Source organism: Rhinoderma darwinii, chromosome 2 (genome assembly GCF_050947455.1).
Source record: "Rhinoderma darwinii isolate aRhiDar2 chromosome 2, aRhiDar2.hap1, whole genome shotgun sequence".
Classification (NCBI taxonomy): Eukaryota; Metazoa; Chordata; class Amphibia; order Anura; family Rhinodermatidae; genus Rhinoderma; species Rhinoderma darwinii.
The window spans coordinates 37,840,554-37,855,005 of NC_134688.1; the positions used below are offsets into that span (position 1 = coordinate 37,840,554).

General features: G+C 41.2%; 1 protein-coding gene across 7 annotated transcripts in view; it reads left to right on the plus strand.

Moving 5' to 3' along the window:
• DYNC2H1 (dynein cytoplasmic 2 heavy chain 1) overlaps nt 1-14,452 on the plus strand; it is a 372,805-nt gene that overhangs the window by 93,978 nt on the left and 264,375 nt on the right. For all 7 annotated transcript variants that reach the window (XR_012881305.1, XM_075851543.1, XM_075851542.1 and 4 more), the window contains exons 33-40: nt 1,672-1,854; nt 3,215-3,397; nt 3,477-3,700; nt 4,132-4,247; nt 5,528-5,727; nt 7,350-7,614; nt 9,079-9,286; nt 9,386-9,515. Coding sequence is in view for 6 of the 7 variants with exons in the window: in XM_075851543.1 (XP_075707658.1) it covers nt 1,672-1,854; nt 3,215-3,397; nt 3,477-3,700; nt 4,132-4,247; nt 5,528-5,727; nt 7,350-7,614; nt 9,079-9,286; nt 9,386-9,515 (1,509 nt within the window). In the remaining variant the exon portion in view is untranslated. The remainder of the gene's footprint in view (nt 1-1,671; nt 1,855-3,214; nt 3,398-3,476; nt 3,701-4,131; nt 4,248-5,527; nt 5,728-7,349; nt 7,615-9,078; nt 9,287-9,385; nt 9,516-14,452) is intronic.

Below are 14,452 nucleotides of genomic sequence, written 5' to 3' on the forward strand. Positions count from 1 at the left end.
GGTGGACACATTTGAAGTTTTAAACGGCATCTTTTCAAGAAGCGTCCGCAGAAATCATGGGGTCCCATAGCAATGGTTCCCACCTGCACTGAGCGCTCTGAAAAATGGACATGTTTTTTATTAAGTCAATGTTCACCCTCATTTTTTTTTAACAGATTTTTCTAGGTGGAGCTCTGTTAATACTGATGGCGTGCCAGTATAGCTCCACTGTGCAGCATGTAAGAGATTTATCAGCAGGGTACATGCCCTGTTGATGAATCTGGCTTAGGCTAAATGCTCCAAGTCGGACATTTTTGTTAAGTAGAAAGTGAAATAGTTTTATAAATAAATAAGTCACGCTCGCCTGATTTTAAAGTCGCGCAAAATTTATTAAACTCAATTGTGGAACAGGTGCTTCATAAATATAGGACCCATAGCAGTGGCGTGGTCTGTCTCTATGGTGAGCGTGCCACTGCCTCCTCAACACCCGATTACCTACTGCAGAGACCGTTCAATATACATGATGGCTAACAAATTAATAATAAAAGTAGGAAATATAGCCCAGCATGGGAACATTCATAGACTGATATCATTCCTCGGTGTAGGCTATATCTGCACTTACAAAGAGCTGTCACGGCAAAAAAACTCACAAGAATAGGAAGCAAGGACATGTTTTTTAATTAAATTATTAACTTTTATTGATACGATCTCAAAAACAATGTATTCTCTATACTGTGGGAACTAGTATTTCATTGGTTACGAGAATTAGTTATATAGTTGTTTACGACATCACAGATGTATAGAAGATACATAGTTGTTTAAAGAGGACCTGTCACTAGGTCATATAAGTTGAACTGGTTTACTGACCTGAATAGCGCTGTCTCCCTGATTCCAGCGCTGTTTTTTTATTTTTCTTCCCGGACCCCCATTTTGGAGATATTGCCCACTGTTGTGTTGGCTCCCTCTATGCTATTTTGCTGTAGTTAGCCAACAGGGCGTGAACTTCCCTCAATCTACCCCGCGCTGATTGGTCTGTATCCGAGACAGTGAAGCTAGCTCCACCCTGTTGACAAACTACAGCTTATTAGCATATAGGGAGCCAACATAACAGTGGGCCATATCTCTGGAACGGGGGTCCAGGAAAAAAAAAGAAAAAACGCACTGGAATCAGGGAGACACTATATAGGTCAGTAAACTAGTTAAACTTACATGAACTATTGACAGGTCCTCTTTAAGACACATGAATCCTAGAAGACTCAGGCCCCATGCACACGACCGTAAAAAACCTCTGTGTTTGCGGACCGCAATTGCGGTCCTCAAAAACGGACCCATTCACTTTCATTGAACACTGACACCTTTCCGTAGCACTACGGAAGGGTGTCAGTGCCGTGGAAATGTTCCGGGAATTATGGAACATGTCCGTTCTTTCGCATTTTGCGGGCCGTGCTCCCATACTTTGTATGGGAGCACGGCCCGAAAATGCGGTTGTCAGTCAGCGGCCGGCCGTGCCCGCAATCGCGGGCCGTGATTGCGGGCACGGTCATGTGCATGGGGCCTTAGTCTTTTATATTTAATATAGTTTTGCATTTGTAGTGGTATATATATATATATATATATATATATATCTCCAAGGTAAAAGAGAGGAGTCGATTTCTTTAAAATATTTAGAATAATGATTTTCTCTGGTTTCAGGGCAATGCTCCCAAGTTGGTTTACACCCCTCTTACAGACAAGTGTTACCTTACGCTGACTCAAGCTATAAAGATGGGATTGGGAGGAAATCCATATGGTCCAGCTGGAACTGGTAAAACAGAATCTGTGAAGGCCTTGGGTGGACTTCTTGGGCGACAAGTGTTGGTTTTCAACTGTGATGAGGTGAAAATACTTAACTGTTTGTTATATATATTCATTCCCATAAAGATAATAGCTAGACCAAGGTAATGCATAGGATATTGCAATATTGTACTTTTCTTACTACTGTACCCACTTTAAAAGAGGTCTGGTCTGCTCTCCTGAACATCTGTTTTCGTAAATACTTACATAATAGAGCTTTTTTTTCTTAGAACTCCGCGTTGTCATTCCTCTGTTATTCCTCCTGGAAATGTATGACTGCATTTGACAACTGGGTGTTACCATTCCTGTTGTCAAGATTGTCCATACACACTCTGTCACTGTCCAATCAGTTCTGATAGTGTTAGGCTGTGTGGACACACAACCTTTTGACAAGGATAATAACAGAGGAACTGCACAGTGCTAAGAAAAGATGCTCCAGAATTGTTGTTCCCACCTAAAATAAAATAAAAAAAGTCTGCTTTGAATATAATTTTAGCTATTTTGCTGCCAGGCGTTTCTAAACATTTTGAACCTCTGGTATCTAGGACAATTTTCACACTTTTGACATGTACAAATAAAACCTGAATTATAAACGATAGCGTTAATGTGCAATTTAAAAAAAAAATCATACATTTTAAGGTCTGACCCAAGCAGAAAATTAGATGTCAGATACCTCCTAAAAATAAAAGTTGAGGATGTGCAGAGTTCACACACGCCAGTAATGTCTACATGCACTTCTCTTCATGTGATCAACAATAAGGATAAAATATCTGGTCTGAAGCTGAAACATAAAAAAAGTAACAACGTATAACATACAGGGAAAGGTAAGTGTGCACCCACACCCCATATATTTTCTGAAAGCAGACCACTTCACAGTCGCAGTTGTCTTAAAGGGGTTGTCTACGACCGGACAACTGATGACCTATCCACAGGACCCTGCACCGATCAGCTGCTCCGGCGGCCTCCGGGCACCAGACATCCACGCCGGAAGTAGACGGCTTGGGTCACAGTATAGCAGCCGTACTGCAGCTCTGCTTCTATTCAAGTGAATGTGAGCGGAGCTGCACTTCTGCAGAACAGCCGCTATGCAGTGGTTGGAGTCATCTGTTTCCAGCTCCAACTAATGCATACCCTTCAAAACATGAGGCAGTGGGAGCAGCTGATCATATACTGATGAGATATCCGGTGGATAGGTCATCAGTTGTCCGGTCGTGGACAAACCTCTTTAACCTGCCCTCCACCGCCATGCAACTTTGTGACTGATGTGACTAAAGGATTGGTGACTTTAGCCACTTATATGTCAATTTTAGTTGGTATTGCAAGAGCCGGCACTACCCGTGTATGTGATGAAAAGCTGTAAGCGGTAAAGAAAGAACCTCTTATTGTGTATGTTTCCCCCTAGGGTATCGATGTGAAATCTATGGGGAGGATTTTTGTTGGCTTGGTGAAATGTGGAGCTTGGGGTTGCTTTGATGAATTTAATAGACTTGAAGAGGCCGTTCTCTCTGCTGTGTCCATGCAAATCCAAACCATTCAGGACTCTCTAAAGAACCACAGAGCTACCTGCGAGTTACTAGGGAAGGAGGTTGAGTAACATTCATTTTTTTATGAATTTCTTTTTTTATGGTTTATAGTACTATATACTAATGAAGGTTTATTTTTAGGTGGAGTTGGACCCGAATTCTGGTATTTTTATAACTATGAATCCTGCCGGCAAAGGCTATGGAGGGCGACAGAAGCTGCCCGATAACCTAAAACAGCTATTCCGTCCAGTGGCCATGTCCCGACCTGACAACGAGCTCATTGCTGAGGTTATTCTTTACTCTGAAGGTTTTAAGGAAGCAAAAGCGTTAGGTCGGAAGCTTGTGGCAATCTTTAATCTAGCTAGGTAAATGTTTTGATTATGACGATAAAATAGAGAATCGGGCTAATTGAAACTCTTCATTACTTTGTATGGACCTGTTGTGTGTATGTTGTGTGTCCCTGTGGGGCACTTCTAACAGACTCTCCGAGAGTCTAGGGAGAAACACTAGAATTAAAAAAAAAAAAATTCTGTCCCTCGTTCCTGCATCGCTCTTGTCCATGGGTAATGTCTGGTATCGCAGCTCATCATTATTTACTTAAAAAAAACTGAGCTGTAATACTAGACTCTGCCCATCAGCAAGAGTGGCGCTCTTTCTGGTATAAAAAGAAAGACAAACAGACCCCTTTTTTTGTAATCCTAGTTAACCCCTTGAAGCACTTCCTTATGATAAATCTTATAACGTTTAAATGTTACACAATTTTAATGTACTGCATTAACTGGGTTTTGCATTACAGGGAACTGTTGACACCTCAACAACATTATGACTGGGGATTAAGAGCCCTGAAGACTGTCCTTAGAGGTTGTGGGAATCTTCTTCAACCTCTAAAGAAAAATGGAGGAAAGCTGAATAGTAAGATTTATTGCAAATACTTCCTTACCTGATGTCTTTGATGTGCATGACTATGTTGCTGACCGTACGTATGTATACAGTATGGAGATGCAAGTGGCAGCCATCAAATTCACTAGAAAATCCTATGCCTTATCAAAGATGTACACTAAAACAGACTTCGTAGAGCCGACGATACCAGTTGAGTCCCATTCATGCATTGGTGTCCTGGCCAGAAATATTTGCAGCATATTACGACTATCAATATTCCCTATACATCCGTTATTAACCTTTTATTAGACTCACAGCCATTGTATTTGTTTGTAGTACTATGAAGCTTTTTTCAATATTAGTGCATGAATAACAATTCCATAATACAGAATGATTCAAGTCTCCATACACTGGGATGATCTATTCCCTATATAAGTAGACTTTTGATTCACCGTGTATAATGCTGTGAATAGTGTTGCTTATCGATTGTTGCGTACCATGGGAGAACCCCCTGAACTATTTTTCCACTCCTGAGGAACCCCCTATTCTTATTCCTATCTCTTGGAAGGTACTGAATCTCCTGGCAAAGATCCAGCAAGTTGGGAGTCTTAAGGGCAATCCTCCCTGGGAAAAATGTATGGAAGAAAACGGTCTCTCTAGGGCCACCTATATGTGATTAACCTGTAAGCCAATGTCCGACCCTTTATAGAGCCTTAAAACATGACTTGAGTTAATAGCCAAAACAAAGACATCCATCGATAGACAGCACTGTTTCAGAGTGGTTGCTCCTCATCAGTAAAGAGTAGGGTACTGGTTGGCTATATGAGATGCCTTTGACGCTTTGATCCCTACCTGCTGGATCTCCTCAATCGAAATCCGTACCAACCAGGAGCTGCGTCAACGCCATCTCATTCAGCCAACTACAATCCTACTCTGTGCTGATGAGGAATAACTGTCCTATACATTCTGGGAAGTAGTTCCAAATTGGCGCTCCATTTAAAGTCGCCAGTATCGGTGTATGACATGTTGTCCCTGTACAATGGCAAATGCTATATGAACAGCTTCCAGAATTATACATGCTCGTCTCTTAACGTCCTATCAGATTACCCGAATGTTGTTTTGTGGACCAAAATGACAAGATATTACATACGCTCATAAGTGATAAATACCAGCAAAATACATGGCAAAAGATACTGTCTATAGTTATGTGTGTCTTGCTCACACGTTGCTGTGTTTTGTATGAACCTTTTTTTCCTGGTAAAATCTTTCCTCTTATACAATCTATATAGCTGACCAGTCTGTTTGCTCTTCAGTCAGTGAAAGCCATATCGTGGTTCAGGCTCTGAGGCTCAATACAATGTCAAAGCTGACCTTTGCTGACTGCTCCCGCTGTGATGCTTTGATTAAGGATGTTTTCCCTGGAATTGATTTTAAGGATGTGGAGTACGTAGAGTTAAGTGCAGCCCTACAGCAGGCCTTTGAGGAAGCAAATCTAGAAATCATACCGAGTCAGGTAAGTCCATTTCTATACCATAGGTAATGATGTTGAAGTACTGAGCTATTGTTAAGCGGGTTTTCCCCACAATCCGCATTGAGCACCTATCCATAAGATAAGTGATAAATGCTGAAACACTCGAGCCCCAGAAATGGGACCCCTACCAATCCTGATTTCTGTGAAGAGTAGTTTCTATGGAGTGGCGGTTGAGCCCACGTGCTGCTGCTCCATGTAATCTTTATGGGAGGTACAGAAAACAGACATACGGTGCTTTCTGGCAACCACAGAGATTTAGTTCTCATGGAATAATTCATCTCCGGTAAGCAGGTCATAGATAGATAGAAATAGACAAATTAACATTAACCAATCTAATTATTTTTATAGGCCCAGAATTATTTCAAAATCAGGTTTCCGCCTTAAAATTAAACAGAACAATTATTATTAATGAAATCAACGAGGTGTATGTGCTTGATTTGTTAAAGGAAACCTGTCACGTTATATATGCTGTCCAATCTGTAGGCCTCATGTTATAGAGCAGGAGTAGGGGAGTAGATTCATATATAGCATATAGTGAGAAGGTAAGAAATGATTTGGGATAACGTTCAGTATTTTATTGATCTAAATCACTGCTCACCGTGGGCTTAAGAGTCTAGTGGGCGGTCCTACACCATGATTGACAACTATTTCTGTATGCACACTCTTAAATAGAAGGCAGTCAGTCATTGGTGGAGACCGCCCACTTTATTCTTAAAGCGTACCGAAACATTTCAGATGACTTCCATGAGAACCTGCTCCCCTATCTCTAAATATAGAAGGAGCTTTAGCAACATGGAGGACATTATACAGTAATGAGCAGTGTAGTTGTGAATCAAGCTCTGGGATACCAGAAGCTGCAGCACATCTGTGTGTGTTTCTCTCCCTTTTCTCCCTACAACAGCCCCCCCACCTCCCCTCTCCATAGACTTCTGTGGGCAACATCTGTAACCTGATCTCTGTGTACAGATTCCTGTATACAGATTTTATCAGTAAATTCAGTGAATGAATAGTTAGGAGGAGGAGGTGACGACTTGTGCTAGTTTTATTGATTTATGGAAAAAATAATTGAAGTTTAGTTAGTCTTTTCAGGGGACCTGTCACATTGACCAGACTGTACGATCTGCAGGCAGCCTGTTATAGAGCAGGAGCAGCTGAGCAGATTGCTATATAGTTTATTGAGAAAAGACTCAGTGAGGTAGATTTACTTATACTGTAAGTTTTAGACCGTGTAAACTTAGAGAAGTCAGTCAGAAAATGCACCAAATGTATGAAAGTGGCGCATAGTGTATGATAAATTTGGCGCATCTTGCTGGATTCCCTTTTCTCCCTATTAGTTGGCTTAGTTTGTATCCGTTTTTTGCATCAAAATATATCAATCAGCTCAAATCCTGCTGCTCTATAACCTGCTGTCCGCAAATCAGATGACATGTACCATGTGACAGATTCACTTTAGGAATCAATGAGCAAAATGTTAAGTGTGCCTCACCGTGAATTATTGTTAATGACACGCCAGGTTTTTTTGGGGTTTTTGTCAAATGCAGTTGCTAATGGTGTCATATTTGACTACATTGATCACATAACTTGTTCGCACTTCATCGGCACAGATTAAGAAAGCTCTGGAGTTATATGAACAGCTGCGTCAACGAATGGGAGTAGTTATCGTCGGACCAAGTGGTGCCGGAAAGTCCGCCCTATGGCGCATGTTACGATCTGCACTTGGAAAGATTGGAAAGGTTGTAAAACAATATACCATGAATCCTAAAGCTATGCCTAGACACCAGCTACTTGGCCATATAGACATGGATACCAGAGAGTGGTCAGATGGAGTCCTAACTAACAGTGCACGTCAAGTGGTCCGAGAACCCCCAGGTCAGTCATTTCTGTTACAGTGTTATGTAGAACTAGAACTCCCAGCAGTCTCTGCCAACCACAGATGGTGCTGAACTACTGGTTTATTATCAAATTCACTACTGGCAGATTAGTGTTTTGTATATAGATATAAACAGATGTAGGTTTATAATATTGGTTAAGATGAACTGTGTTGGCACCGACATGTTTCATTATACCAGTCATTTAACTAAAACTGAACATTTCCTCAATGTCTGAGCACAGCGCTTCTAAATTACTCTATTCATAGCCGAGCAGTCTTCTCTGGCCTTGCCTGCCACTATTCTGTATTATCAGTGTAGGCGAGAAGGATAACTGCACCTCATGTTCATGTACTTGTAAATCATAAACTAAATAACAGCATGCAATGTCAATCAGCTGCTTCAAAGGCCAGCAAGATATTGTCGTGTATTAAAAGAGGCATGGACTCGCGGGACAGGGATATAATATTACCACTTTACAAAGCATTAGTGAGGCCTCATCTAGAATATGCAGTCCAGTTCTGGGCTCCAGTTCATAGAAAGGATGAGAAATACAAAGAAGAGCAACAAAGCTAATAAGGGGCATGGAGAATCTAAGTTATGAGGAAAGATTAAAATAATTAAACCTATTTAGCCTTGAAAAGAGACGACTAAGGGGGGACATGATTAGCTTATATAAATATATGAATGGCACATACAAAAAATATGGTGAAATCCTGTTCCTTGTAAAACCCCCTCAAAAAACAAGGGGAGTAGCAATTACGTCTGAAATTCAGGAGCTGTTTTCTACTGAAAACAGCTCCGTAATTTCAGTCGTATTTGCCGTTATCGTGTGCACATACCCTTAAAGGCCAGGATTGAGCGACCCATCTTTAGAGAGTCTATAAGCATCTTGCCAGAGCACCGGTGCAGGACTGATTACAGGTGGAGTTCAGCTATCAGAGCTGTGTCTTGTAACGAGCCGTGCAGCTGTGTGTCCATCACATGTTATCTACTGGAAGTAAGCTGAAGGTTTCTACTGAAGAATAGCAAGCAGAGTTCTTGAAACTGAGGAATTGGGAAAAGACTATACAGAATAATGGAACATTTTTATAATAACTTTTCATTATAACATTATTAAACTTTTTTTTGGAGGAAAAAGTCACACATTACTTTCTTCCCTATTGGAAAACATTTGTGCGACAGTCATGGTAACCCGTGATTTTGCCTCAAACGACAGTCACTGACGTCCTTGTCTAAAAGTGGAATTATGCCTAAACACAAAAGTATTGAAAGTTGGTTGCTAAGATGGGAGAGTTTCCTTCACATGAGTCCCATGGATGCTGGACTATCAACTTTTCCAAACTACTGGGAAGTTTGATAGTCTGAAATCTCCCGAATAATTCCTGGATAAATAAGGTAGTATGTTTTATGCTGTTTTTTTTTCTTTCTTTTATCTTGTCTTCCCTTATGTCTGTGTAAATAGAAATTAGCTCCTGGATAATTTGTGACGGGGACATTGACCCTGAGTGGATTGAATCCTTAAACTCTGTTCTGGATGACAACCGCCTTCTCACTATGCCCAGCGGGGAGAGGATTCAATTTGGTCCCAATGTAAACTTTGTGTTTGAAACCCATGACTTGAGCAGCGCTTCTCCAGCCACCATCTCCAGGATGGGAATGATATTCCTAAGGTAATCGCATTGTTTGCCTCCACAGGGACTGTTCATTCATTTTCAAGCACTTCTATCTTTACTGAATTAACTCTGGCTTTTTTTTCCCTTCCTGAAAAGTGATGAAAACACCGATATGAACTCTCTGATCCATTCATGGCTCCGGGGACAGCCAGAAGCACACAGGTCTAATTTGGAGAACTGGATTGGAGACTATTTTGAGAAGGCTATAAATTGGGTTCTTAAACAGGTACATTACCGAGAAATATTTACAGGTATTCGTTTTAAGTCGTTTCCGGGTCATTTGCAGTATATTAGATGCCCCGCTGGCAGTGGAAGTCCAAAATACTGTATTGTGCCATGCTGCCGGCGGTGACCGAATTAAATAGTTTGATGTGTTTATGGCCAGTATGCAAGTGGAAGGAATAAGTATAACTTCAGGTATCAGAGTCATGAGCAATTCTTGCCTACTGAAGCTGATTCTACTCTGTCTGTGTATATCGCGAGATGCCTGCAAATGAACAGTCTGCGCTCCGGTCAGAAACCTTGCAGAAAAACGAAAGGGGAATTGCTGAATAGTTTAAAGTACTGATCAAAATGAAATTGGCCGGGGGTGAAACTCTTCAGCGCTTGTAATAAGACTCCTCACCTGAAGCCACCGCCGTCTGTGCAGAGTGTTAAATACTCGCATTGCTGACTGAAGTAAAATGTGTCTGCCTCTGGATAAATCGCAGGGTATTATATCATTGGGCTGTCAGTGTCGCTTCAGTAAGAGATACTTACAGTGTAGCCTGAATTTGCCAATATAAAAACGACTTTATTTGATATGAAGTGAGAGCGCGCCGAGGTTCAAGACTGTGGGGCCCCTGGTTATAAAGAATAAATCTCAAACAGATCTGATTATTATCCAGTAAGAGTCTGGGCGCATTCGCGCTTGCGTATGGAAATACAGATGGGCAATACGGATCCTTTTCATTTACAATTTTAGTTTTTTTTTTTTATTTGCTGCTAAAGGTATTCGTTTTTACTCCGTATTGTGTTCTGAGTTGTCCATTTTTATCTGTCTTTTTTGTTAATTATTATTATTTTTTGCCTGTTTTTGTAATGTTGGACAAATATGGATGATAAAAATTGGAGCAAATAGGCACATGTGAGCTATGCAAACCCGGTACATACGTTTTTAAATACAACCCAAAGAGTTCTATGGGCTAAAAACAATTCACATACAGATGACATACACCTAAAAAAAATGCACGTTTAAAAAAACGGAAATGTTAAAAAATAATGTAACCCCATTTACAGCGGACACCTTGCACTAACGCTTAACCACTTAGATGCCGCAGTCAATATCAACCGCGGCAACTAATCTATTAGAAAGACTATGGTGAATCCAGCATGAATTCAGGAAATCTGCAGCTGATCCTCATGTAGTTTTGCCCCTTTGTAATTCAATAAAGCTATTCTGTGGCTTTTCTGTAAATCGGTGCATAAATCCTTACAGAATTCTAACAACTGCAGCCTTTTTGTTTGGGGTAGTCCGGCAGTAACCAGTCAGTCTCTAATCACTTCAGTCTTTGACCGTTGGCTTCAATGGCACAATGCACATATACTATACTTTTTTCTAGATCTAAGGCTCTGTTCACATATACAGCTCAGTTTCCTTAGAGTGGGGGAAAAAAGGTATACTAACGTATGCCACCTGAGCGTATGCCAAATTGACATATGATGCTTGGCATAAGAACGGCCCATTATGCACTATGGACACGTTCGACATATCATTCGGGAGCATTTCCCATCATATATGCTGAACGTAAGCTAAAAACAAAGCTTACACATTAGCCTCAGGCTATGTTCACACTACTCTCATGGCTTTTGTTGCCACAACAAGTAGAAATATGTCACAGAGGATTTGTCATTGTGTCTTTCTGGATTAACACACATGCAAATAGGTTGAATGAAATGGATTGTGTCATGATCTGGGGGTATGTGGACCCACTAGGCCGCTCCACCGTAGCGGAGAGGCAGCTGGCCAAGTCACAGTCTATGGAAATAATTATATAAAGAGTTCATAGCACAAGGGTACCTGAGGTAGTCCAGACAATGGCAGAGGCTCTGGCATGGATGGGGCTAGATGTGGCGGACGGTACCAGGAGTGGCAGATGACATCAGACGTGGTGTATACCAGCAGGCGTGACAGGTTGAGCCAGACGTGGCGGATGATACCAAGAGTGGAAGATAACAGCAGACGTGGTGTATAACAGCAGGCGGCACAACACGACTGCAACACTAGACAGGCTCCGGAACTAAACAGCACAGGATACAGGTAGCAGGGCACAGGAACACCAGGAGCGGGATAACACTAAGGGACCATTTGCAACACAAACATGGGAAAACTACAACAACGCTCAGGCTAGGAGTGAAAGGGCAGAGCCTTTTTTATAGTCCATGGTGATTATGGCTAATTAACCATATTTTACATGTGCGCACGCTGGCCCTTTAAGGCCGGGCATGAGCACGCACACACTACAGGACACTGCAGAGCGGAGTGGAAGTGAATGCTGGCGTCTCCTAGGAAGGAGATGCCGGCCAGCACTCACAAGTCGATGGCCGCGGCCTTCGAGGGGTGAGTAGGAACAACGGTCCGCGGCCGTGAACGTTACAGATTGTTTTGTTCTTTTACCCTTCCTGTATATAGCTGGCCATAAAGGTTGGATATTTGTTGATGGATCTCACAATGTGACAGGTTCAACCAACAGTTTAGTGTGTGTGGAGATGGCCTGACTGAAGGAAACAATCATTTGCTTCCTGAGAGAGAAGTGTTTCAGATGTGTCCGTTAGCCGCTTATGCCCCTATTGAAATAAGGTACATGCTCAGCTTAGCAAAACATGTATATTTATAAGGGATTCAGGAAACCTAGCTTACGTCCAACATCTAAGGGTATGTTCACATGCAGTGGTTTCAGATGTAATTCGGGCCGTTTACGCCTCGACTTATGCCTAAAAAAACGGCACCATTACGCCTTCAAACATCTGCCCATTGCTTGCAATGGGTTTTACGGTGTTCTGTTCCCACGAGGCTTAATTTTACGTGTCGCTGTCAAAATACGGCGCGTAAAAAGATGCCCGCGAAAAAGAAGTGCATGTCACTTCTTGGGACGTTTTTGGAGGCGTTTTTCATTGACTCCATTGAAAAACAGCTCCAATAACGGCCGTAAAATACGCCGCGAAAAACGCGAGTTGTTACAAAAATGTCTGAAAGTCAGGAGCTGTTTTCTCTTGAAAACAGCTCCGTATTTTCAGACGTTTTTTGCTAAGCCGTGTGAACATACCCTAAGGCTTCGTTCACATCTGCGTTGTTGGCCACGTTAGGAGCGTCCATCACAGATCCCTTTAAAAAAATCATGGACAAAATAAAGCTGCATTCTGCGCTATTTTGTCCGGCAAAACGAGTGACACCACAGAGGAAACCCGACGGAACCTATTAAAGTCAATGGCTTCTGTTGGGTGTCGGAGGTGTCAGTCATGCAAGGGCTTCGGTGCTTATTTTCATTGCTTTGCTCCTATGACGCATGTGAACGAGGCCTAGCTTATGTGCATGGTCCGCTTAAATATAGAAAAAGATTTATTACTAGTTACTAAAAACTATTTTAATTACTAACTGATCATGTAAGATGAAAAATAAGTGGGGACATCTAGGGCTGGTTTTGCCATTTTGAGGTGGATTGTTCTGCTGGCCTTCAGGTTTTTAACATCTTACCTACCTGATATTGTCTCTGATTGTGACCTTAACCCCTTAAGGACGAAGGATGGATATATTCACCCTCTGATTGCGTGGGTACTGCCAGTGTACCCACGCGATCAGCGGCAGGAGCAAGGCTGATATGCACAGCCTGGCTCCTACCCAAACTGCCGGAATCGAAGCGCGCTCCAATTACGTAATTTTAACCCATTACATGCCGCTATCAATTGACAGAGGGAGGGACTAATAGATTGCTTGTCAGTTTTACACTGACAGGCAATAATGCTTTGGTATAGCAAAGTAAAGTCCCCTAGTGGGACAAAAAAAAGTAAAATAGTTTAACCCCTTAAGGACACAGCCTAGTTTTGGCCTTAAGGCTCAGAGCCCATTTTTCAAATCTGACATATTTCACTTTATGTGGTAATAACGTCGGAATGCTTAAACCTACCCAAGCGATTCTGAGATTGTTTTCTCGTGACACATTGGGCTTCATGTTCGTGGTAAAATTTGGTCGATATATTCAGTCTTTATTTGTGAAAAATTGCAAAATTTAGAGAAAATTTACAAAAAATAGCATTTTTCAGAATTTAAATGCATCTGCTTGAAAAACAGACGGTAATACCACCCAAAATAGTTATGAGTGCACATTTTCCATATGTCTACTTTAGATTGGCATCGTTTTTTGAAATTTTTTTTATTTTTCTTGGACGTTACAAGGCTTAGAACATAAACAGCAATTTCTCACATTTTTAAGAAAATTTCAAAAGCCTTATTTTTAAGGTACCAGTTCAGTTCTGAAGTGGATTTGAGGGGCCTATGTATTAGAAACCCCCATAAAACACCCCATTTTAAAAACTAGACCCCTCAAAGTATTCAAAACAGCATATAGAAAGTTTTTTAACCCTTCAGGCATTTCACAGGAATTAAAGCAAAGTGGAGGTGAAATTTGCAAATTTCATTTTTTTTCTGCTGAATTTCAATTTTATTCATTTTTTTTCTGTAACAGAGAAGGTTTTACCAGATAAATACTACTAAATCTGTATTGTCCAGATTCTGCAGTTTTTAGAAATGTCCTATATGTGTCTCTACTGCGCTCGTGGACTAAAACACAAGCCCTAGAAGCAAAGATGCACCTAGTGCATTTTGAGGCCTCTTTTTTATTAGAATATATTTTACGCAGCATGCCAGGTTTGAAGAGGTGTTGAGGTATCAAAACAATGGAAACCCACCAGAAGTGACCCCATTTTGAAAACTACACCCCTCAAGGAATTCATTTATGGTTTTTGTTATCATTTTGACCGCACAGTTTTTTCACAGCACCTATTTGAATTGGGCTGTGACATTAAAAAAATGCCATTTTTTCCAATAAGATGTAATTTTTGATCAAAATTTCTTATTTTCACAGGGAACAAAATACCCCATTTTGTTGCCCAATTTGTCCTTAGTGC